At 37.4% G+C, this 26,481-nt stretch overlaps 2 protein-coding genes across 13 annotated transcripts in view; one reads left to right on the plus strand and one right to left on the minus strand.

The window, feature by feature from the left end:
- The window catches only part of NDUFAF5 (NADH:ubiquinone oxidoreductase complex assembly factor 5), a 34,890-nt gene extending 28,788 nt beyond the window's left edge, over positions 1 to 6,102 (minus strand). For 3 of the 4 annotated variants that reach the window (XM_003933194.4, XM_074406230.1, XM_074406232.1), the window contains exons 1-3: positions 5,802 to 6,102; positions 3,782 to 3,822; positions 2,442 to 2,505 (exon numbers count right to left, since the gene is read on the minus strand). In XM_003933194.4, the coding sequence (XP_003933243.3) occupies positions 2,442 to 2,505; positions 3,782 to 3,822; positions 5,802 to 6,023 (327 nt within the window). In that variant the 5' untranslated portion in view covers positions 6,024 to 6,102. The remainder of the gene's footprint in view (positions 1 to 2,441; positions 2,506 to 3,781; positions 3,823 to 5,801) is intronic. The other variant, XR_012519293.1, reaches the window with a different exon arrangement.
- The window catches only part of ESF1 (ESF1 nucleolar pre-rRNA processing protein homolog), a 79,789-nt gene continuing 59,372 nt past the window's right edge, over positions 6,065 to 26,481 (plus strand). For 3 of the 9 annotated variants that reach the window (XR_012519291.1, XM_074406222.1, XM_010343750.3), the window contains exons 1-8: positions 6,065 to 6,217; positions 8,000 to 8,685; positions 12,436 to 12,824; positions 13,416 to 13,529; positions 14,473 to 14,573; positions 15,600 to 15,752; positions 17,338 to 17,452; positions 20,314 to 20,461. Coding sequence is in view for 8 of the 9 variants with exons in the window: in XM_074406222.1 (XP_074262323.1) it covers positions 8,046 to 8,685; positions 12,436 to 12,824; positions 13,416 to 13,529; positions 14,473 to 14,573; positions 15,600 to 15,752; positions 17,338 to 17,452; positions 20,314 to 20,461 (1,660 nt within the window). In the remaining variant the exon portion in view is untranslated. The other 6 variants (XM_074406217.1, XM_074406216.1, XM_074406218.1 and 3 more) reach the window with 6 other exon arrangements.

Here is a 26,481-nt window from a genome sequence, read left to right on the forward strand (position 1 = left end):
CAACTTGTCTCACTTCTTACCAAGCTTTTGTGATGGGTTTTCTTGACCATGTTTTATAGAAACTGAGGTCTAGAGCAATTGATTGGTCCAAAGTTCAAGGGCACAAGACAGTGGCAGAGCTGAAGTCTGAAGCCCTATCTGACTTCAAGTTAATGCTCTTAACCTCAATATCCCAATTCCAGTTCCACATTTCCAACTACCTGCCAGCTATCAATACTAACATATTCCACTGTCACCTCAAACTCAAATGTCTAAAATAGGAACGATCCCGTGCACCTTGCCATATCATATCCCCTGACTTTTTCCAGTCACAAAAGGTATAACTTTAACTCTAAAGTTATCTTGCAATAGTCATTTAATAAATCTTCATTGTGATTTAGGTACTAGGATTTAGTGGTGATCAAAAATGAGTAAATCCGATAAGAAGAAATACACTAAATATACATCAGAAGCTTGCAAGTACTATGGAAACAAATAAAGCAACTAGTCAGCAGAGAGCAGGGCCACTATTTTCTAAAGCACTCACAGGAGGAATCTTTGATGTGGCCAGCTGAGTAAAAATCTGACAGGGAAGAGCATAGAGAACAAGAGCACTGCAAAGCCCTGGCCTGTTTAAGAAACTGCAAGGAGGCCAGGATTGCTGAAAAGTTGGAAGTGAAAGGAAGAAGACAGGACCAGAGACATGATTTAAAAAAAAAAACAGAATCCTGAGGGTCTTATGGATTAGGACTCTGGATGACTACTAAGTTAGATGAGAAACTTAACAGTTCTGGGCAGGGGACTAACAATGATTTGATTCGTGTTTTAAGAGGATTACTTTGCCAGGAGAACAGACTGTCAGGGACAAAGGTAGACACAGGGAGACCAATAGAAGGTTACTACAATAATCTAGGCAAGAGGTGATGGTAGCTAAACAACATGGTGATGGGGAAGGTGGCAAGAAGAGGTAAAGTTTGGTTATATTTTGAAATGAAATAAAAGCTGCTGATGGATTTGATGTGAAAGAGAAAGAGATAAGAGAAATCAATAAAAATGTTTTTGGCCTGAGTAACTAAAAGAACAGATTTGCTCGCCTACCATATCTGATCAGTCATCAAGTTCTGCTGATGCTTCTAGGTCTCTCTCAAACATCCCATCATTTATATGTGCTGGCTCTTAATGGGTGGCAGGCCTTTATTTCTCACTCCTGTAATGTCTATAACACAGCCTTCTAATGGGTTTGTTTCTTTACCCTTTTGCATCTTCAATCTTTCTTGAATGCCATCCCCAAATCAATCTTTCTCAAACATCACAAGATCACACCCTACAGCATTCTACCTCTGTGCCCTTCCTCCTGCCATGTTCTGACTTCCAAAGCCAGGAAGCACCAACTCAAATTCTTTCAAATCCCAGGTCAGATTCTGTGCCCTCTAAGAAGCCTTGACCACGTGAATCCCTACTGATTTTTCTTTTTCCTTAATTCCTGTTGTATTTTAATAAGTGCACCTTTTCCACGGCATTTACTATTACCAATAACAGTGTTAAAAGCCTCACCACACCCTTCCCCAGCCGGTCCCAAGTGTATGTTTTTATTTAAGCAGATTTTATGTAGAAATTTCACTTTATGGCTGGGAGTGGTGGCTCACGCCTGTCACCCTAGCACTTTGGGAGGCCAAGGCAGGCGAATCACTTGAGGTCAGGAGTTCAAGATCAGCTTTGCCAACATGATGAAACCACATCACTACCAAAAATACAAAACTTAGCAGGGCGTGGTGGTGCACCCCTGTAACCCCAGCTACTTGGGAGACTGAAGCAGGAGAATCATTTGAACACAGGAGGCAGAGGCTGCAGTGAGCCGAGATTATGCCACTGTACTCCAGCCTGAGCATAGAGTGAGACTTCGTATTAAAAAAAAAAGAAAGAAAGAAAGAAAGAAAAAACAGTTTAATCTTTGTGTCCGGCACAATATCGTATACCTAAGAGCTAAAAGAATAAGTTAATGTCTTTATGGTCTGAATTATAAAGTGCAAAATAAAATAAAATGTTATAAGCATTAACAAAGCTACTTATACTGAATTATACAGAAAGATTTCTAGTCAACTAATAAAATATTTTTCTAGCTAAAGGTTGGCTTAATCATATTCTCTATATGAAATCTGATTTTTATTGTAATTATCAAAAATGCAAACAAAGTGGGAACAAAGAGAAATACATCTTATGTAGATTCAAATAAATTATCAGTAGAAACACAACATAAAATGGATACAAAGAAAAAACACTTAAAAAAATTCTAAAGAGGGGAGAAAACCACCATTGGTTCTATCACTTAATAACAAACAAATGAACAATTCTGATATAATTAAAATCTAAATATGCTGCAAGCTAAACTGATTAGGAAAGTCTTTCTTTAAAATTAGCCAATTTTACTTTTCAAAACAAATTAAGTCATTGAATAAATATACCTTATTCAAATATTGTGCAATGTAACCTCTTCCACAACCAAGATCCAAAGCAAGGGGGAAATCTCTAAAAAAAAAAAAAAAAAAAAAAAAAAAAAAGAACACAGGAGTTATGCTCCATCCATAATATAGTCTATAAATTAAGAATTATTTTTTCTTCAGTAAAATCATTTCAGTGAACACAACTTCCAGAAGGTTACATCATCTGCCTTTTTGGCCTCACCTTACAAGTTATATATACCAGAGCCTACAGCACAATGCAAGTCTGTCTAATCTAGCTATTCACAGGACCTCATGATGAGCCAGCTTTCCACTAGCTGGCTCCATGATGTGAACTTGAGGAAGAGATTTAATGAGGATATTTTAACTCAATAATACATCCAGATAGAGAATGCAAAGAAGCTAATAATGTAAATTAACTTGAAAATAATTGACATACTTATCAATAATTATCCCTATTTCTCAGACTTGTTGAAGCAGTGGAACACTTAGAAATCATCATGGGAAATACCATTAGGTATTAATGTTAAACTAAAAAAGGAACTTAAATAATAGTTAAACTTTTACTGAAAACGTACCAGGTTCAAAGTACTGTGCTAAGTATCTGAAGCTAAGTAAGTCAAACCAAGTACCTCAACTAATAAGGAGCAGTCAGCACTTGAATTCAGTCAGTTTGAATCCTGAACTGGAACTGTCATCCTCCATGCCATGCTGTCTCCTCTAAATATACTTTATACTTCTACACTGGTACAGACATCTAATTGTAGGCCATAGGTTCAAAAAAAACATGTAACAAGAAAACTTAAAATTTTATCTACTAATAATATTCTTCCTGAAAAACTGGAACAGAAAGAGCCCCTTTGCAATTTCTTTTTAAAAAGCTTTGTCAAAATTATAGAACACTAGTACACAGCTGGAGAATCCCTAGTGGTAGATAACTTTATTTACCTAATGCCTAATGCTTGCGAGGAACACAGGCGATATGGCACAGTCAGGTACAGAGGCTTCGGAACTAGAAAGTAAATCTTAAAAATTCGCATGTTGTTAAGTATCTCAATTTTTAGAGCAATCTTTCTATTACTGGCTTTTGGCCAAATCAAGTGGATTCAGGCTTGGAAAGAGATATGAGTTGTGCTTCCATACATTCTTTTCTTTTTTCAGCAACAATGAAGAAAACATTTGCTCTCCAGACATGAAAAAGGAGACTTACAGAGTGATTTAAATCACCAGTCAGAGTAAATTCTTCCAGATTCTGCCATTTTAGGTATCAAGTTCCCGGCATTTAACCTCTTGAATTTCCACTCAAAAGCTGATGGTATGGTATTATGATCACCACCACTTACCTGGGTATGTCATATACACGGTCCGCAATTCGACTTCCAACCTGAAGGATTACAAGAAGCATAGGTTAACAGGAAAGTAATACTCTTTTTCCAGTATTCAACAATCCACAGGTTACTTATGTTTTAAAATAAGTACTTCCCTTTATCCCCTTTTCAATTTCATCACAGGAACTTTCTTCTCAAATCACCAGGAAACAAAATTGAGGCAAATTACTTCAGAAGTCAATTTAATGAAATCAAGAGTAAATATTCTTAAAAATATTCCCATATACACATACATATATATGTGGCCTTTACATTCCATGTGACAGAAGATCACAAAAACAAAAAGCAAAGAACACAAAAGGCACATTATTGTCCACAGATATTAGCATGAGGTATATAAAGTGAAAAATGAGTTACTTGGGGTTTATTGCAGATCAATACATAAATGGTCAAGAAAAACGCTACTATTTGATGACTAACAAATTTTGTGGAACTCCTAAATGAACAAGGTTTCTGAGTGATATTCACAAGTTAGAAAAGCCAAATCTGAGGTAAGGGCAGCTCCCAGGCCCCAATCCCATTCCAATTTAAGAATCATAAGCACCACCTTTTGCTGGGCTGGCTTCATCTGGCAGCAATAAAGATGTGGGAGTCTAGCATTCTCCACATTCCACTCATTCCCTCATAAACACCCCCAGAGTTGCTATTAGGACTCCCAAACACAGGTGTACTTGCTTTTTGGAAGAAGGGCAAGGGAGGAAGGAGAGTACCTGTAGATGTTTTTTTCCCAGGAGTCCACTTTGTACATCATTCCTAATATGAACGCCCTATGTTTATTATAAAAAGAACTATCATATACTTTATTTGTTCTAGTCTCACAAATTGGCGAGGCCTCAATTAAGTTGTAATCCAGGTGCTTTTCTTGGAGGAGAAACGGCTACGAGCATACATCTTCTAAGTACATAACAACAGCAGTGTAGTAAGTGCACCATGCCTTTCAAATGGGATGCAAAAATTTTATTGGTGGTAAACTTCCTATATCTATAATAGACATTACCAGTCTCTCTTTCTATAAGACTTCCTGAGAACAAACTGTCAATCATCTGATCAGACCTGTACTTGCACAGAGCTCTGCTCAATCTAGGAGTTCATTGTTTGTTGCATTATACTTGACTCCAATTTTGTTCTACTTCTGAATAAACATTTACTGAGGCCTGAACTTGGGAACGTATGTCCTGAAAGTAGAAACTCTCAGTACCGGGCCCACCTGGGCAGGGAGAAAGAGGTTTCTCAAACAAGCAAAGACCAATCAGAGACCTTAATTTGATATTCCTAAAACATAAATCAGATCACTCCACCGATTAAAACAAGAGCTTCACATTTCTCTAGAGCAGTGCTGACAAAAAATCATGAGAGCCACACACGTAATTTCAAATTTTCTAGTAGTCACATAAAGAAAAAAGTAAAAATGAGAGAAATTTAATTTTAAATTTATATTTAACCCAATGTATCAAAAATATCATTGCAACATGTAATCAGTATAAAAGCTCTTAATGAGCTATTTTACATCCTTTTTTTCATACTAAGTCACTATACTCGTGTGTATTTTACACTTAAAACACATCTCAATCGGACTAGTCACCTTTCAGGTGTTCAACAGCCACATGTGTGGACGGCAGTTACCACGCTGGCTGGACAGCGCAAATACAGAAGAAAACCCCAAGTCCCTATCCTGCAAGGCCCTGATGATTTGGGCTCTCCTGACCTCCTCTCCCACTCTCTCCCTCTGTGGAGCTTCTCTGGAGGCCTCTATAAGGTCCTTTCGGCCTCAGGGACTTTGCTGAAATGAACGCAATAATGAATGAAAAGCATGTTACAAATAACCGAGCCTAGGCCTTGCGTGATTACGGTAGAGGCCAAGAGAGGCAGGGCTGCCGGTCAAGGTCAGACGCTGAGGTCAGGGCCCAGCCAGAGCTCGCGGAGAGGAAGACGAGGCTCCGAATTGCCCCCGAACCCTGCCGCCCAGCGAGCTCACCTCCTCCTTCAGGTAGTCAAACTTCCTCGGCTCGGGCTGCTGGGCCGCCCAGTTCTTCTGTTTCCTTTTCAAATCCCGATCGAAGATATTCAGGGCTCTGGACGATGTGCCGCCCCGGGGAGAGACACCAGAGGTGACCTCCCTACAGCCCAGGTTCGCCGCTGCGACCCTCGCCGCCCGAGGTCGCCGACAAAAGTGCCAGAGACCCGCCGGCCGCAGCATCTCCAGCAGCTATACCAATTACCAGCACTTTTTTCGTGCGCATGCGCCAGAGCGGCTTCAGCAGACTGCTGCAAAGACCTTCGCAGAGGAAACGTGCAAGTAGTTTGGCCTAGTTCGCTTGCCGTTACGGCAGAGCGTCACGCGGAGCATTGTGGGTGCGAGTCCCACGTTAGGCTTGGAAAGGACTCCGGACGGTGAGTGGCGTTGTGCTCGAGTTGAAGAGCTCGAACTGAAGGGCTCGTGGAGGGGTGTGTGTGGCCCCGGAGAAGAACTGGTCTCTGACAGGATCTCTTTCGCATCTGCGAGGGGTTTTGCCCCTTCCTCCTGAGCCTTTTCGACCTCCTTCTTCAGATTTCATCGATCTTCTTCAGGGTCGCTTCTCGAGTCAGTCGGTTAGCTGTGGGTAGGAGACCCTCGTTCCGGGGCCAGCCTTGTATTCTCTGCATTAGAAAGCGTGCAGAAGGGGAGGGTGGAATACAGTTTTTCCTGGTTAGTGTATAAAAGGCCTTGTTTTTAAAATAAGGGATACCTGCCCTTTTAATCAATCCTTTGTGTGTGTGTGTGTGTATGTGTGTGTGCCATTAATCAGTGAATTTTGGTTCTTTGCAAAACTCCCATCCAGACATGCTAAAACATTAGGGACTATTCACAAGGGAACAGTATTAATTTATACACACATATGTGTATGTTCTAATATGTTTTGGAGGGATCAGCTCATTTGGGACTTCATCACTTGTAGAGTAAGAGATTATAGAAAGAAATGATACTTATTAACTGGAGTGAGACTTTACCTGGAGAGTCAAATTTACTTTTTATTCATTTTTAAACTTTTTTGTTTGTTTGTTTGTTTTTGAGACGGAGCCTCGCTCTGTCTCCAGGCTGGAATACAGTGGCGTGAACTTGACTCACTGCAATCTCTACCTCCCGTGTTCAAGCGATTCCCCTGACTCAGCCTCCCGTGTAGCTGGGACTACAGGCGCGCATCACCAGGTTGTCTTATTTTTTTGTATTTAAGTAGAGACGGGGTTTCATCATGTTGGCCAGGATGGTCTCGATCTACTGATCTCGTGATCCGCCTGCCTCAGCCTCTCAAAGTGCTGGGATTAAGGGCGTGAGCCACTGTGGCCGGCCTGAACTTTCTATTGCTTTTGAAGGATGATTGGATTTAAAGACAGAACATTGTGAGCTAAACCTGAGTTGATTTTGGTCTGTTTAGTTAGGATGCTAGTCTTAAAGAACTAAACGCTGTTGGCAGTAGCAGGAGATAAGGAGTAGCAGAATGAGACCAGAATGTGAAGAAACAAATAAGGCCAATGAAGCTAGGGAATCTAACTTTTTTTTTTTTTTCCGGTAGACAGGGTCTCACTCTGTTGCCCAGGCTGGAGTGCTGTGGTGCCATTACAGCTCACTTTAGCCACGATCTCCTGTGTGAAAGTGATCTTCTGGCCTCAGCCTCCAGAGTAGTTGGGACCACGGGCCGGTGCCACCAAGCCGAGCTCATTTTTGTATTTCTTGTAGAAATGGGGTTTCACCATGTTACCCAGGCTGATCTTGAACTCCTGGGCTCAAGTGATCCGCCCTCCTTGGCCTCCCAAAGTGCTGGTGAGCCACTGTGCCCGGACTAGGGAATCTTAATTATATTTGCTTTCAATTAGTGACACATGGAGGTATACAGATAGAAATTCTAAGTGAGAGCAGTGGACGAACAAACATTTGTTCCCCTCCGTAAAGCCCTGGGATTCTGCTTTGTTTCCTTTAAATTCATTTCTCTGAATGATCTGTAATGGGAAAGAGGATATTTTGTTATGTTTCTGCTTTTTTGCATGTGACCCAGAATAAGTTGAAGAGATGAAATTAAAGTTACCTTTATTTTATGTACATTTAACTTAGAATATATTGTGAATTAATGTGTTTTTAAAACATTTAATTATAGTACTAACCATTATTACCATTAAAACATTTGTTTTATTTTTTAGTATTTGGTTTCTTCAAACATTTGTTCAGCAAGATAAAAAATTAAAAATGTCATCCAAACAAGAAATAATGAGTGACCAGCGGTTTAGACGGGTTGCAAAGGACCCGAGATTTTGGGAAATGCCAGAAAAGGATCGAAAAGTCAAAATCGACAAGAGATTTCGAGCTATGTTTCATGACAAGAAGTTCAAGTTGAACTATGCTGTGGATAAAAGAGGGCGCCCCATTAACCACAGCACTACAGAGGATTTGAAACGTTTTTACGACCTTTCAGATTCTGATTCTGATCTCTCTGATGAAGATAGCAAAGCATTGAATCCAAAGAAAATAAAGAAGAAAAAACCCCCGACTAAAAAAGAAATAGATTCAAAAAATCTAGTTGAGGAGAAAAAGGAAAAAAACAATGCTAATAAGAAGGGTTCTGAAAATAAAACTGATTTTGATTTAGATAATTCTGAAGGAATTAAAAAAATGCAAACCTCATGTAAATCTAAGGTAGATTCAAGCATAAGTCTGAAGAAGGATAGCAAAGAATTTATACAAAAAAGCATGAAAGAGAAAAAAAACATTGTTCAACATACTACAGACTCTTCTCGCAAAGAAAAACAAAGGACATTAGATTCGAGCACCTCTGAAATCGTGAAATCTCCCAGGATCAAGTGTTCTAAGACAAGAGAAATGCAATCAGGTAGGTTGGAAAAAATTAGAGATTCTTGGGTGTTACATTATTTATTTTTATACTGATCCTTCAAAAATGTAAACACATTAATAAGTATTTGCATAGTATAATGGAATGGTCAAATGCTTATCTGGAAATACAAAGCTATAAAAGATATGCAGTGATTATTAATTTTTTATGTGGTGCTAGAAGACAGACATGAAAATTTGAATCTTGAAGTTGAACAATGATTTTGATTAGTGGTGAGCCCTGGTGAGAACTATAGTCCCTCTCTATTTTTTTTTTTTTTTTTTGAGACCGGGTCTTGTTCTGTTACCTAGGCTGGAATACAGTGGCGTGATCTTGGCTCACTGCAACCTCTGCCTCCTGGATTCAAGTGATTCTCCTGCCTCAGCCTCCTGAGTAGCTGGGATTACAGGTGGGCATCATCATGCCCAGCGAATTTTTTTTTTTTTTTTTGGTATTTTAGTAGAGACAGGGTTTCACCATGTTGAGCTAGCTGGTCTTGAACTCTTGACCTCAAGCGATCCACCTGCCTCGGCCTCCCAAAGTGCTGGGATTACAGGAGTAGGCCATCACACCCGGCCAAGAATTATATTCTCTAACCAGATAAAGTGTTATATGTTATAGAATGGTAAGAAGAGATGTGTCTAAAGAGGGTAAGTAGACCAAGCGGTGGCTCATGCCTGTAATTCCAGCACTTTGGGAGACCAAGGTGGGCGGATCACTTGAGGTCAGGAGTTCAAGACCAGCCTGGCCAACATGGTGAAACACCCCATCTCGACTAAAAATACAAAAATTAGTTGGGTGTGGTGGCACGTGCCTGTAGTCCCAGCTACTCAAGAGGCTGAGGCAGGAGAATTGCATGAACCGGGGAGGTGGAGGTTGCAGTGAGCTGAGATTGTACCACTGCACTCCAGCCTGGGTGACAGAGTGAGATTCCATCTCAAAAATAATAAAATAAAATAAAGAGGGTAAGTAGGACTCTTGTCTCAAAAATAAAAATAATTTGTTCGACTACTTATTAACTAGTATGTGGCAGATAAAATATGACTAAGGCATGGTCACCCATCTCAGGGCTGTCGCTAGCTTATATGATACCTTTATGCAAATTAGAAAAAGGCATGCTCTGGACACATAGAGCTCCCAGGGCTCACACTTTGGTGAAGAGATGGCACCTTTGAAGCAACAGCTTTTTGCACCTGAGCAGACACAGCCCCCTCCAGAATGTATGGCTTGGTGAGTGGAGGATGGCCTTGATGTTAGCCCTTCTTGTCCTTTTATAAATATTCTTGTGCAGGTAATCCTGCCAAACTCTGTGCAGTGGCTCTTGTCTAAAGTAACATTGTCCAGTAGAAATACATAATTTTGGATTTTCTAGTAGCCACTTTAAAAAGATGAAACAGGTAAAATTCTTTTAAATAATTTTATTTAATCCAGTATATCAAAAAATTAGTATTTAATATAAAAGCCAATGGTATATTTTATATTCTATTTTCTAATTTCTTACTAATATACTATTTTCATATTAATGTGAAGTTGGACAAAACGCATTTCAGGTGCTCTGTTACCACATGTGAGTGGGATTACAGGTGTGAGCCACCACACCCAGCCACAACACTTTATTATTATACAACCCAAAGTGTGGTAGGTATACCATTGTTATAAGTGAGAAGATTTTTGATGATACTCAAACTTTTAAAATATTTAAAAGTTATGGACTATGTCACGATCTTAGAAAACAATGTAATTACCCCATCACATCTGTGACTTAAGGAATATTGTTCAGAACAAAACTAACTTTTTAAAAATTCAATTTAATAAAAATATCAATGATATTTAAAAATTATGAAAATGGTATAATGACCAACAATTGAGAAATGTTGCAATACTAGATAGACTGGGTCTGTAAGATGTTATTTCTAAGTTTGTTGCTTAAAAGTGAATTTTGTTTACCTCATAGTAACTTTCAATGTTGTGTTTTTCTGATCTCATATACGGAACCTATGACAATGACTTCATTTTGGCTTTTTTTCACTTCTGTTGGAATCTTTCCTCTTTTCCGTTATTCTACCTCAATTCTTTGTATGTAGTAGGTACTCAATAAATATTTGGTCAATGAATCTTACTATTGTCAGATTATAGGACCAAGAGAAACTTAGTTTCAATTTCATTCTAAATCTTAAACTTTTAAATTTGCTTTTAACTGTCCAAACTTAGAGCCTGTAAGCAGAAACATAAGCTCCAACTTAAAGATTAATGAAATGCATAAGATATATCTACACATCCATTAAATAGAAGCATGTGATTACTTTAGAAGTAGGAAATGAGCCCTTTCAGAGTTGTGAAGACTAAAAATTCCAACTTAAGCAAAAACAATCTTTTAATCTTGGTGTATGGCCAATCATAATAGTCGATTACAAAGTTCAAGACCTGGCAGAAAAGTTATAAATATTATTTCTCTGTCTTTGTAGGTGATCTCATCCATATCACAACTTGTGTTGTCAACTACATGTGAATGAATTACTGATCTCCAACCCAGACTTCTCTGAGCTGTACACTCTTGATACTTTCTTTTAGATGACTGAGTGGCATTTCATATTCAACATATTCAAAACTGAACTCATGATTTCCCTCCACCAAACAAACTAGTTCATTCCTAATGTTCCTTTTTCATCTATCCATCTGCTTAGCTAGCTAGCTCTGAAAGCTAAGAAGCTGTGACTCATCTTTGACACTTCCAAAACTTCCATTCCTCATATCAAATCCCCAGTCGGTGATTATTATTATTAGTTTCACTTCCTAACTGAGTCTGAAATCCATGTACTTCTCTGCATGCATACTGCCACCCAATTTAGTGCTACTTTCATTTCTTGCCTTGCATACTGTACTACCTTTACTATATTCAAATCTGTTCTTTACTTTCCCCAGTCAATTTTCTACAATATAGTCAAGGTGATCTCAATATGCAAGTCTGAGGATGACAGTATCCAAAAGAAGATGACATCCTCTTTTTTGAAAACAGCAGTGTCTTCCCATTGCTTTTATAAAAAAAAAAAAATCCAACCTCTCTCTATGGTTTTTGGATAGCTTGGCCTCTACTTAAGTCTTTATTTCCAATTGTTACTTGATCACGTGCTGTCTGTGATCTGGGCATGATTGTTGGCATTTTCCTTATCGGCAGATTTTTATAGGTACCTTCCTTGCTGTTTCAAACAAATATCCATCTTCCTCCTTCAATTAACAGCTCAGTTATCACTCACTTAGGGACCCTGTTATATCTCCTTAGAAAATATTCTTTCTTGGATAGCTTAGTTATTTTAACTTTTTCTGTATGTTGATTTTATTTGATATCTTTTCATGTATTCTTTTCACTCAGCTAGAAGTTTCATTGAGGGCACTGTTTGCTTCTCTCTTCCCAACTATTGTATATTGAGCACTTAGCATGTAGCAGGCACACCATTAAGTATTGAATGAATATCTGGATCTACTTGCATTATGTGGGCGTGTGTTAAGAGTTTCATTAAATAACTTGGTTAAGTGTCTACTGAATTCATATTTTCCTTTACTCTGTTTCATAGAAGTTATGGTTAGGATTTCTATCATAAAAATTGACCAGGCATTTACTGAATTTATATTTGCCTTTACTGTGTTTCATAGAAATTATATTTTTACTGGATTTGATGTCAGAATAATTTGGATTCAGTTTAATTCAGTGTATATCTTTTCTTAATTTCTTTCCCCTTTAACATTTTACAGTGGTTCTACCCATAAAGACAACAAACAGTGATGGTTATGAAAACTCAACAGATGGTGAAATGTTTGACAAAGATGCTCTGGAGGAAGATTCAGAAAGTGTTAGTGAAATAGGAAGTGATAAGGAATCTGAAAATGAAATTACAGGTGTCAGTAGAGCTTCAGGTGATGATGATAATGAAAGTGAAGATGATGAAGATGACGAAGAGAAAGAAGATGAGGATAGTGGGGATGATGATGAAAGTGACAGTGGCCCTGATCTTGCAAGGGGTAAAGGAAATATAGAAACTAGTTCTGAAGATGAAGATGATGTGGCAGATTTGTTTCCAGAAGAATCTGGTTTTGAGCATGCTTGGAGAGAATTAGATAAAGATGCTCCTTGTACTGATGAGGTAACCTTTTGAATAAACAAGATTATTTGTGAAAAACATAGTATAAGCAGCTTTTATGACTGGTAGAATTGATGTTATTAAGTGGGAAAAGCTTATTGGTAATAATATTCTTGATGATTTTGATTAAAATTTGGTACGGAATATTTATGAACTAGAAGATGTCCAAGCAAATAAGGAAGGAGCTGTACATAAACAATGAAAAGCTGCATGAAATTTTTAATACTTCTTTTAGCTAGTAGTTTATATTTCTGTTCGTATGGCACCTAATAGAAATGCTACAGGGTAACATACTCAACTTCCTTACTCATGCATGCATGGCAAAATAGCTTAGCAAACTTGGTATTTAAACAATCAGCTTATGATGATGTTCTGATTTAAGAATTAAGAACTAAGTAAGAGAAAATGCTTATCTGTTATGGTTTACTGTTTTTTGGCTCATTCCAAGTTCTCCTTTATGTAGTGAATTACACTTAAATAACTACTGTACTGTTAATTTCAGAGCAAAGGGGACAGAAGGCATTACATTTTTAGAATCTTTATTTTTCAAGTATTGAGAATGATATGGATTATGTACTATTTAATTCTTCTCAGATTACACGTCGATTAGCAGTTTGTAACATGGACTGGGATAGATTAAAGGCAAAAGATTTGCTGGCTCTGTTCAATTCATTTAAACCCAAAGGAGGTGTTATATTTTCCGTCAAGGTGAGAATTGATTTCATTTTGAAGTAAATATTTCTAGGCATTTTAAGTTAAATCTGATTTCTTTTAAGCCATAGTTTTCCTTTTAAGGAAAATAATGTTAAAGTTGTCCAATATGATTGAGTGTGAAACTTCTATAACAGGTATAAATGTTAGAAAAGAGGAGGTAAAATTATTATTGATAGGTTATGTGATTGTCTACACTTTAAAAACCCAAAGAAATAAAAGCTCACTAAAGGGACTGGGTATAAGAAACGTTTTTTAAAATAAATTGCATTCCTTATTGCTAACACTGGCCAATTTTTAAAAAATTCTAATTATACTAGAAACAAAACCATATAAAGTCCTTGGGAATTACCTTAATAAACAGAAATGACCTATGTGAAGTAAAGTATAACACTTAATAAATTTGAAAAACTTACATAAATTTGGGGACACCATATTTCAAGCCAACCTAATGATTAAGAATCCAGGCTTTGCGTTATTACAGATCTGGGTTCAAATCTTAATTCTCATAAGTGCTATGTGATCCTGGATCCTTTATTAATTAATCTTTCAAATATGTTTACATCTTTCTAACATATCCAGATGGATATAACAATAGTATTGGTGGTTGTAAGGATTAAGTATAAAGGAGCTCACACTACGTATTTAGTGCAGTGCCTGAAATAGCCCTGCCCTCAATCGTTAGAGATTGAGTCTACCTTATCCAAAATACTTGGGACCAGAAGTGTTTGGAATTTCAGATTTTGAAATAAAATTGCATTATATATCTGTTACTCTCTAGCCAAAGTGATCTATTTTTAAAGAAAATTTCTCAGGATGCTCTAGCTTACTATAGTGGTTTGGAAGTGAGTCACCCTTGCTGTTTTTATTGAGTCAAACAGGTCTAGATATTTGTGACAATGAATGCACAAATTATATTGATTCTGTTTTTTCTTTTTAGATATATCCTTCAGAGTTTGGAAAGGAGAGGATGAAGGAAGAGCAAGTTCAAGGACCAGTAGAGCTATTAAGTATTCCCGAAGATGCCCCAGAAAAGGACTGGTATTAAATCATTATAGAACATAAAACCTAAACCTCATAAATTTATATTCAGAATTCTGGTCACTGTAACAGTTAAAACTAAAGTTTATATTTGTGCCATTCATGGTTAAAACAGGTTGCAAAACAGATTTAAAGTCTGTCAAAAGTGGTACATTATTCCAAGAAGATTTTTTTTATGGGTATATTTATATTTCTGTATTCATGAAAATAATTACTGCAGTTTTGTAAAACATTCATGATTTAACTGATTTTGAGTTCTTTTGAGTTCCTTCAACCTTGTTGCTCTGAATTAGTACGTTTTGCTTTTTTTTGAGACATCATTGAGGCTCTGTTTGCCTTGAAATTATATAATTTTTCTTATTTGAGAATCAAATAGAAAAGTAAAAGAATGATACGTTTTTTATCGTCGTGGTGCAGTATAGAAAATAATTTAAAATAGTTTGTAAGCCACTAGGTGGCGCACTATTTGCACTTAAAAATGAGGGTTAAATATATTAGTGACAGAAGAGAGCAGATGAAGAATGTGTGTGATCTCAATGTTTTGTGTGGAAACTTAAAAGAGTGTGTGGTATCAATGCTTTGTGTGGAAACTTACAAAAAAAGGAATATGTTGTAGTTAAGTGAAGTTAAACTTATAGATTCTTAAGCGAACACTGCAAGATCAGAAATGTCTTTGTAGCTAATGCTTTTCTAACATTTTATATTAATCGTCATTGGTTTAATTTGAGAAGGTGATATGTGATAGCAAAGTAACTATTATATGAGTTAAATTATAGATAGACACATGTATTTCCCACACTCTCCTTTTTTAGATACCAAATTCCAATCCAAATACCTGTACCTTGTGAGAATAAGTTGAGCTTTTAAGTATTTAATGTTCATAAAGGCAAAGTCATGAAGGAAATATGGCTTGGAATGAAGACCACCTTGTAATATGTTTTTCTTAAAAAAAAAAAGCATTTATTTTTTAAAGGGAAATTTTTGTGTTTCTGTATAAGTATGCTTAATGAGTTTTTCCTGCTTTAGGACCTCTAGAGAAAAATTGAGAGATTATCAATTCAAACGACTGAAATACTATTATGCAGTAGTAGATTGTGATTCTCCAGAAACGGCTAGCAAAATTTATGAGGATTGTGATGGCCTGGAATTTGAAAGTAGTTGTTCTTTCATAGATCTAAGGTAATCCAGTGTATGTATTACTAATTTAATCTTTTAGTACAACAGGATTATGAGAAGTAAAATATGTGAACTGGTAGTGATCTCTGTTTTGTATTCTAAAATGATTTTTTGCTTTTGGGTGAACTCTATTGCATGGACCATCACTCCTAAGAAAGAAAACCAAGAAAATTCTAAAGTATTACGTATGAATCATCCCCACATTTTTGTCCTTTCAAACATATTGGCTCTGTTTTAAAGATGGTATAACCTACACGATGATATTTCCTTGCAACTGCCTTTTAGAGCTAGGGACCAGATGAGGTAACTTTTAAAAATGCATAGAGGGGCTGTAATCCCAGCACTTTGGGAGACCGAGGCAGGTAGATCACAAGGTCAAAAGTTAAAGGCCAGCCTGACCAACATGGTGAAATCCCATCTCTACTAAAAATACAGAAATTAGCTGGGCGTGGTGGTGTATACCTGTAATCCCAGCTACTCAGGAGGCTGAGGTGGGCGAATCGCTTGAACCCAGGAGACAGAGGTTGCTGTGAGCAGCGATGGCGCCATTGCACTCCAGCTTGGGTTACAGAGCGAGACTCAGTCTCCAAAAAAAAAGAATGCATGAAGGAAGGGGCAGAGGAATTTGCTAACAGACTGGTATCTCTACATCCATGCTATCCAGTATAGTAGCCACTAGTCACATATGGTTATTTTAGTTAAATAAAATTTAAAATTTAATTGCATAGTCACATTTCAGATAATGGTTACATGGACAGAGCAGATACAGAACATTACCCTTGTCACAGAAAATTCTGTTGGACAACACTGCTCTGAATGTAAATGGCTAAATGTGCAATGAGGAAATTTTAAGAATCAACCTTAAGCTTTCCCTTATTTTCAGTGATACTTTATGTATATGATATTTTGTATTTGGAATGCTTGCCTATTAATAATTATATTTGATTTTCAAAATACAATATAGCCAGCTGGGCATAGTAGCTCACACCTGTAATCCTAACACTTTGGGAGGCCTAGGCAGGAAGATCACTTGGGCCCAGGAGTTCGAGATCAGCCTGCGCAGGATAGTGAGACCCTGTCTCTACAAAAAATTTTGAAAGTAAAAATTAGCCAGGCATGGTGACACACACTTGTAGAGGATCACTTCAGCCCAGGGCATTGAGACTTCAGTGAGCCATGATTATGGCATGGCTCTCCAACCTGGGTGACCCTCTCTCTGACAACAATAACAACAAAAAATATGTAGTCAGTGACTGCACTGTCAGAAGTCTGGATCTTTTTGAAACTTGAGGGACCAATATGTGCTTGCACCTGACTCATTAACTGACTCCTAAAGCAGGATTTTTATCTATACAGCATTCCTTTAAATTTAGTGGAATTATAGAGTTATAGCTTATGAATTTCAGAAATTCATATGAAGGCGAATTCATTCAGAAATAAACGAAGATTATGTCTAACATTGTTTGCCTCTTAAACATGTGTTTTTTTAGAAAGTTATATGTATGTATGTAAAAACTACAACTAATTAGATGAGAATCTAAACTAGTTATCACTGTGGCGTATGTTTAAATTATTTTTTTCTTCTTAGATTTATACCAGATGATATTACTTTTGATGATGAACCTAAGGATGTTGCCTCGGAAGTGGATTTAACAGCATATAAACCAAAATATTTCACATCTGCTGCAATGGGAACATCAACGGTATTTCTTAACTTTAAAAAATATGTAGCTGGGGCCGGGCGCGATGGCTCAAGCCTGTCATCCCAACACTTTGGGAGGCCGAGGCGGGTGGATCACGAGGTCAAGAGAGCAAGACCATCCTGGTCAACATGGTGAAATCCCTTCTCTACTAAAAATACAAAAAATTAGCTGGGCATGGTGGCACGTGCCTGTAATCCCAGCTACTCAGTAGGCTGAGGCAGGAGAATTGCCTGAACCCAGGAGGCGGAGGTTGCGGTGAGCCGAGATCGCACCATTGCACTCCAGCCTGGGTAACAAGAGTGAAACTCTGTCTCAAAAAAAAAAAAAATGTAGCTGGACTCTCTATGGCTTTATGAAAAGATTTTGTATATTATAGCATCTTTAGAAATGGAAAATATTAATTTTGTTGTTGTTTTGTCTTGAGACAGAGGCTTGCTCTCTCACCCACGCTGGAGGCGATTCTCATGCCTCAGCCACCCAAGTAGCTTGGACGGAGGTGTGCGCCACTACACCGGCTAATTTTTGTATTTTTACTACTAACAACGTTTTGCCATGTTGACCAGGCTGGTCTTCAACTCCTGACCTCAAATGATCTGCCCACCTTGGCATCCCAAAGTGCTTGGATTATAGGCATGAGCCACCGCTTCTAGCCTCAAAGTACTCAAAATTTTAATGCATGGGTACAAATAGAAATGAGACACGTGTGTCTGCATCTACCATATCTGTGAATCTGTTTTCAGATTCTTATTATGCCTTTAAGCCTGTGTCAGTTACCTGCTGATGTTTCTTTTTTCTCTTCTGTATTTCCTACACACTCTACTAAGTAATACATCAGTTATTAATATCCTAGGGAATAAGGAGAAGTATGTAATAAATTACCTCCCAGCACAGTTAAACAAAACTAGTGAAAATTTAAAATAGGAGTACCTTTTTCTGCAGATATGATTCAAAATTATAAAAAGAATTGATACAGAATTATTAAGGTATAATATCATATGGCTACATAGTAACAAGCAGCCAGAAGGTTTTTGTCTATTGAAATAGTTTATTACTTAGCTAACTACCTTCTCCCTTTTTTTTTTTTTTTTTTTTTTTTTTTGAGATAGAGTCTCGCTCTGTCTCCCAGGCTGGATTGCAGTGTCGCAATCTCAGCTCACTGCAACGTCTGCCTCCTGGGTTCAAGTGATTCTCCTGCCTCAGCCTCCTCAGTAGCTGGGATTACAGATGTGAGCCACCATACTCAACTAATTTTTGTATTTTTAGTAGAGACTGGGTTTCACCAGGTTGGCCAGGCTGATCTTGAATTCCTGAGCTCAGGTGATCTGACTGCCTTGGCCTCCCAAAGTGTTGGGTTATAGGCGTGAGACACTGTAGCTGGCCCCTTCTCCCCTTTCTTTCTCCCAATAACCCTTCTGTCCACAGCTGTACTCTGTAATAGCTACACTAGCTTCCCTCTCCTCTTCCTGTGTGATAAAATTACTGTGCTTCTCTGAGGAGGGACTGGTAGCAGAGAGAGTAGCTGTATCTGTCACCTGCTGTGCTGTGGTGGACACAGATGGCATTGATTAGTTACTGGGTATAGTAAAACTCTACATAGTAAGCAAAGACTAAAAAAATCAGTCACATGAAATGTAAAGTCATGTCACTTTCAGGAGCAAAATAATGATTAGGGCCAGCCTGTCCAGGCAGCCAGTGTAGCGTTCCTGGGTCCTGGCTGTATCATAGACATCTGTCCTAGTTCCAGCATTGGTTTGGTGGTTATCAGCTCAGGCTTAATTATCAGAATAGGGATTGTTTCTGAATCCTGTGACTAGCTGGAATTTCTGAGATAGGTGACAGTGATTTTAAGGATCTTGATTCATTGCTGTCTCTTTTGCTTTCCTTTTCTGGGGGGATTGTCCTGAGGGGAAAAAAGAAAACCAAGGATGTAGGATCTACACTGTGATGAAGATAAAATATCTAGTAGGGCCTTATGTGATAATAGGGGCCATGTAGAGGACAGGAGCCAGTCATCACCACATCAGTCATGTCATAGGTGAATTCATGTATCATGGGAGTGTAAGCTACTTCCAGCTAGTAGATGCTTTTCTCATCAGTGGCTCTTAATCGTTTTTAAAAATGTACCCCACTGAGATTGCGTTGCTTTATCAACAGGTTTCATATAGTTTGCACATCTCCTGAAATCTTTGAACTCCGGGTGAAATACGTATTTTCACTGATTTATAATGTTAACTTTTTGGTTTGAGATGGAGTTTTGCTCTTGTTGACCAGGCTGGAGTGCAGTGGCGCAATTTTGGCTCGGTGCAACCTCTGCCTCCCCAGTAGATGGGACGACAGGCCTTCTGATTCTCCTGCTTCAGCCTCCCACGTAGCTGGGATTACAAGCACCCACCACCACACCCAGCTAATTTTTTGTGTTTTCAGTAGGGACGGGGTTTCACCATGTTGGCCAGGCTGGTCTCAAACTCCTGACCTCAGGTGATCCACCCTTGGCCTCCCAAAGTGCTAGGATTACAGGCGTGAGCCACTGTGCCTGGCCCATAATATAAACTTGTTTACCAGTACATTTTCTTAGTTTTTTTCACTGTAATTAATTTACACACTGGTTAATTTTTACTATCAATAATGGAGTATGCTGTAGATAGTAGAGAATTGGGAGGAGATACAAGCTAATAAAAATGATTCCCTTTCACAAATAGGATACTATTTATTAATCATGTCATTTATATATATATATGTTTTAACGTGTCTTAACTTTTAACTTACTGTTGAACATCCAAGTTAACAACATATATTCTTTAACAAGTTTGACTTGACGTTTCCATTTTCTTGTGTTATTTTTTCTTATTCATTGGTGAAAGGTGGAAATCACTTGGGATGAGACTGATCATGAAAGAATTACAATGCTCAACAGGAAGTTTAAAAAGGAAGAGCTTTTAGACATGGATTTTCAAGCCTACTTAGCTTCCTCTAGTGAAGATGAAGAGGAGATAGAAGAGGAGCTACAAGGTACTTGTTAATCTTTTAGTGACCGTTAATGGACAGAGGTCTTTGGCAGTAGATTTAAAGGAAGAGCCAAATTCTGTCTACAGATATATTCACATGCACAGTATTATATATACTTGTAGACAGTGATTGATTTTTTTAAAAAACATTTTCTTTGGCTGAATTTAACTATAAACATTTTGTTTAAAACCGTGATCTAACCAAGCATGGCCTTTTAGGCTTGTCCTGATTCATATGGTTGCACAGTTTCTTAGTAAACCAGTAAAATGATCTTTTAGGCACCCCTCCCCTTTGCCTTTTTAAAAATAAGAGCATCTCATTTAGATTAATTAAATATTTTTACATTCCATTTTTTCAGTTAGAAAGTAGACTCTCAGTGTCTATAATTATTCCTTTGACTGTTTTTAAAGTTTTCTCTTTATTTTTGTCTTTCTGCAGTTTTACTATGATAAGTCTAAGAGTAGATTTCTTTTAATTTATGAAGCTTGAGGTTTGTTGTTGGGTTTCATTTATTTATGGAGTGGTATCTTTCATCAGTTTTGGAATCTTCTCAGCCATTATGTTTTCAGATGTTGTTTATTTGTCTTTCTAGGACATCAACTAAATACATGTTAGATCTTTTCATTGTATCTTGCCTGTCTCTACTCTTATTTTTAATCTGTTGTCTCTGTACTACATTCTGGATATTTTCTTCTGACCTACCTTCCAGATCACTAATTGTCTTTTCAGCAATGTTAAATCTGCTGATAGACCTCTCCATTAAGTTCTTAATCTTGGTTATTACATTTTTTACTTATGGGGGCTGTATTTGGCTATTTTTTCAAGTCAGAAATACCACTTTTTATATTTTTTACTCATTGCCGATAGTTTCAACATATTAAACTTTTTATAATCTCTGATAGTTTTAATATTTCATGTATTTTCAGGTTTGTTTCTATTATTTTACAAGATATTTGTCTCGTTTACTTGTGTGCCTAGTTAACTTTATATTTGAAGTTAGGGTATCTTTGATCAGAGAAAACTTTAATTTACTTTGGTTGGTCTAGAACCACATTTCTCCAAGTGTTAAGGTTTAAGGTTCCCTGGCTTCTGCGGTGATTAAATTCTGCATAAGGGCTGGTTTACTTCAGATTGATCATTTCCCTGGGAGTATATCCCTCTGGGTGCTAATATTTAATGTCAGGGTACTAATTGAAATTCCCTCTTTTGTTTGGGCTTTAATTTTTGTGTTCTTGATCCTTAAAGGCTGCTAAAACCACAGTTATGTTTCACAGCTGTTTTTTCTATGGATCAGGAAACAGGAAATGATCTCAGAGCAAAACAGGTCTTTAATCTTGGGGTCATCCCTCTAATATTCCCTTCTTGTTTTTGACAAGTAATTCTTCTCTAACTTGACAGTTCAACTTTATAAAATATTTTAAAAATATTTAATCCAACTTAATTCCAACTTAAGGTCTTCAGTGAAAGGGTTAGTCTGAAGTACTTAGCTTGCTCTTTTTTTTTTTTTTTTTTTTTTTTTTTTTTTTGAGGCGGAGTTTCGCTCTTGTTACCCAGGCTGGAGTGCAATGGCGCGATCTCGGCTCACCGCAACCTCCGCCTCCTGGGTTCAGGCAATTCTCCTGCCTCAGCCTCCTGAGTAGCTGGGATTATAGGCACGCACCACCATGCCCAGCTAATTTTTTTGTATTTTTAGTAGAGACGGGGTTTCACCATGTTGACCAGGTTGGTCTCGATCTCTCGACCTCGTGATCCACCCGCCTCGGCCTCCCAAAGTGCTGGGATTACAGGCTTGAGCCACCGCGCCCGACCAGCTTGCTCTTAAGAAGTTCTCAAATTATCTTTATGTTTATTCAAGTTGTTTTTGTTTTTTGAGACGGAATCCCAGTCTGTCACCCAGGTTGGAGTGCAGTGGCGCAATTTGGGCAACCTCTTCCTCCCAAGTTCAAGCAATTCTCCTGGCTTAGTCTCCTGAGTAGCTAATTTTCGTATTTTTAGTAGAGGTGGAGTTTTGCCATGTTGGCCAGGTTGGTCTTGAGCTCCTGACCTTAAGTGATCCACCCACCTCAGCTTCCCAAAGTGCTGGGATTATAGGCGTGAGCCTCTGTGCCTGGCCTTTTTTTTTTTTTTAAATGACCGAAATGATTAATGATATCTAGATGACTCTTGAACAACATGGGTTTGAAATGTGTGAGTCTACTTATAAATGGGTTTTTTTCTGCCCTTGCCACCCCTGAAACTATAAGGCCAAATCCTCTTCCTGCTCCTCCTCTGCCTACCCAGTGTGATGACGACAATGAAAGTGAAGGCTTTTATAATGATCCACTTCTTTGTAATGCATGCATAGGAAATATATTTCTCTTCCTTATGATTTTCTTAGTAACATTTTATTTTCTGTAGTTTATTATAAGAATACAGCATATAATACACATAATATACAAAACATGTGTGGCCGGGCGCGGTGGCTCACGCCTGTAATCCCAGCACTTTGGGAGGCCGAGGCGGGTGGATCACGAGGTCGACAGATCGAGACCATCCTGGTCAACATGGTGAAACCCCGTCTCTACTAAAAATACAAAAAATTAGCTGGGCATGGTGGCACGTGCCTGTAATCCCAGCTACTCAGGAGGCTGAGGCAGGAGAATTGCCTGAACCCAGGAGGCGGAGGTTGCGGTGAGCCGAGATAGCGCCATTGCACTCCAGCCTGGGTAACAAGAGCAAAACTCCGTCTCAAAAAAAAAAAAAAAAAAAATGCGTTTACTGACTGTGTTATTGGTAAGGCTTCTACAGAACAGTGGACTATTAGTTTTGGAAGAATCAAGTTACATGTGGATTTTCAGCTGTGCCTGGGGTTGGCACCTCTAACCTCCATATTAAGAATCAACTGTACTTTTAAATGTATATGCACTTTGCTTAAAATAGCTCACTTTGTAGAAATAAAGCCCCCAGACTCCTTTTTCCCTGTATTTGATCTGTGTCTGTTTGGAAATGGGCTGCCTGGTTGAAATTTCTTGTCAACTTTTGGTTGGTGCTATCTGCCTAATACCTTCACATCTTCATTCTTATCTAATAGAAGAATTCCCAGTCATGAATAATTATGAGTAAGAGGTTTAGTGCCGACAGAAAGTGAAGAACCCATTAAGTGTTAAACGTAGATATAAGTATTTTAAATTAACAAGAATGAATATTCTTTAATTTGTAGCTTAACATTTTTCATAGCTTTTTTGTTTTGCTTTTGCATCTGTGTTATTTTTATAGCCTAAATGTTAGATTAAATAAATTCTAAAATGCTTCTTTAGTATTACCGTAGTGCTATTAAACCTTGACTTTCTTAGATCCTATAATTGCTATATCACTGTTTCTTTTAGACTACTGAAGACAGCGCTTCATTTTTCTAAGCTTTTCATAAAATACTACTCTTGAACAGTATGGAAAATCATGTTTCATCATTCTTGTTTCTTTGTTCAGACATCTCATATTAATGCAACTACATAATTGCTTAAGTATTTAATACTCTTGGAAAATGTATATTTGCAATGGGAGTTAGTTGGGCACAAGGAGACTCACATTTTTTTTAAGGTCTTAGTGGCTGATGCTTGTTAATTTTTTTGGCATTCTGAATAACTGGATGACCATTTTATTATTTATTGTTCACAGAACAGCTGAGTCCTTTTTGCCATTATCCTCTGTCATAGATGTGGAAGAAGACATAATTATTTATCAGTATTTCATCTTTATTTATATGCCTATATGGGCCTTTAGAACTTTTCTGAAAATTCTGGATAGTTTTTCCTCACTATCAGCTGTAAGATAAAGGAAAAAAAGATAACTTTTTACACACGTGTGAAGATTGGATACAAGTTTTTCAAATAGATTTCTGTTTTGGGAGAACTGAAGTTTAAAATGACATTTTTGATATTAGGGCAGCTAATATTGTGAATAATAAGCATTAATTTGTTAATACTTTCTGGTTAAGAGCTTGGGCTCTGCTGGTTTCAAATCCTAACTTCACCGTACATAGATTAGGTTTACTAAACCCCCTATATCTTTCTTCCATTGCTGTGAAATGAGGATCATAATAGTACTAGGCTTATGGTTGGAAAGATTGAAATGATGTACCATGTGTCATGTATTTTTATTTCTTAAAACTTTAATAAGTAATGACCTTTTGTTTGAGATACACCACTTTTTTTAAAGCATGTATTTTTCTTCAGCATTTTAATTGATTACAAATTTACTATAATCTGTAATTTAGTACCTGTCATAGATACCTTAGTATGTTTGTATACCTTAGAGTTACTGAATATTTCTGCTTACTGTTTTTAAGAGAGCATAGCAGGGTGGCTTACTGTTAGGATTATTATTTTTTCACTCCTTATTTAGTGTTAAGGCTTTCACAAACCAGCGTGCTTGAGTTGCGAAAAAACAGAGCTACATGACTTATCCTACATTTTAGAGCTTCAGAAAGTAAAATTTCAGTACTGGAAAAAATCATTTTAAAGTAAGCCATCAGAGACTTACCACTAAAATTTTAACCTGAGAGGAGCTTGCTTCTAATTATGTTTTCAGAAGTAAGCGTTTAATAGAAAGAAATACTTTGCCATTTGTTAATGTGTTCCTGATGTTTTATCCATTGAATTATGGGATACATGACAGAATTCCATCCAACATTATTATTGTGGCATAAAGCACAAACAGGAAAAAAAATGAATTTCAGCTGTTTGAATGAAAATAAAAATGTGATAGTATAGAAAGAATGTCCTGAACCATTTTTTATTTATTTTAAGAAAAACATATATACATACAGAAATAGTTACTTAACCAATTTTTTTCTATAACACTTTTTTAAGAAGTAAGGGCATTGATTATATGAACCTGCCGAAGAAAGAAAAATATAAATGAATTTTTAAATTAAAAAAGATACAAGAACAGTCTTAACACTGATGTTTCCCAGCTAATGCTTAATAATGTCAGACATTTTTGGTGAGTGGTTTGCAATAGGTTATATAGGAGAGCGACTTCATTAACTGCTTGTAGAGTTTCCTTTACTTGAGACAATCAGTTCAATAAGTCTGTATGTTTTGCATTAAAACCCAGATTTCTGATTTGTTTTTGATTTGGAGACTTGCAGTGGAAATGTAGAACAAAGTTTTTGGCGTATTAGTTTTCTTGGGTATTTATTGCCCATGATTTTTATACTGTTTCTTTGTTTCTATTCTGATTATTTTTATGGAACTAGGAATTGCAATTGTGAATATTTTTCCACACAGTGAAATTAATTAAAGTAACTCCTAATTCATTTTTATTCTTAATATATCAATGAGATCATTGGAGTAAGCATGCTTGCTTAAAAATGGAAAGGTTCTGTAGGGCATGCCTGGCTGCGCTCTCTGGGACGTGGGTCCCATGTCCTGGGAAAGTGGGGTACAGGCAGAAAGGTGGTCGCTCCTCACCCGTCACACGACACACATTCATGGGGAACCTGGCACTAGACCATTCATAAACAACCTGTTTCTGGGTCACGGTTTCATACGTAGCAGAGCAGCTCCCTTGCTGCAGTCAGTTGAAAGTCAGCCCTCAACACAAGGGTTTGTTTAAAAAAAAAAAAAGAAAGAAAGAAAAGGTTCCAGTATTGTTAGGTTTGGATTATAAACAACTGCCTTTATCTCTTCTCTTCAGTCTGAACAGCTAAATCTCCAAACTGAGTTCATCCCAACAATATTCAGCCTACATTTATTCAGCTCAACATTTTAAAGCACTGTGCTGGATAGTGGAGGACATAAGGAGGGATAAAATGCCATCTTCATTGTCTTGCAGCTTATAGGAAAGAGAAGCCCAAAGATGTCATGTGACTGCAGAATTATCAAATGTAAATTTTAATGAAAAGGGTGATTCCAAGCATACTGCTGTGACGGTACAAATTTATATTGCAACTGATTTTTATTGTACGTGAGACCCTGAGTCTTTCATTTAATATTCATAAGTTTAAGTCTGATTTTGATATCCTGTGGTCTTAACGTCTTTTA

Source organism: Saimiri boliviensis, chromosome 9, assembly GCF_048565385.1.
Source record: "Saimiri boliviensis isolate mSaiBol1 chromosome 9, mSaiBol1.pri, whole genome shotgun sequence".
Taxonomy (NCBI): domain Eukaryota; kingdom Metazoa; phylum Chordata; class Mammalia; order Primates; family Cebidae; genus Saimiri; species Saimiri boliviensis.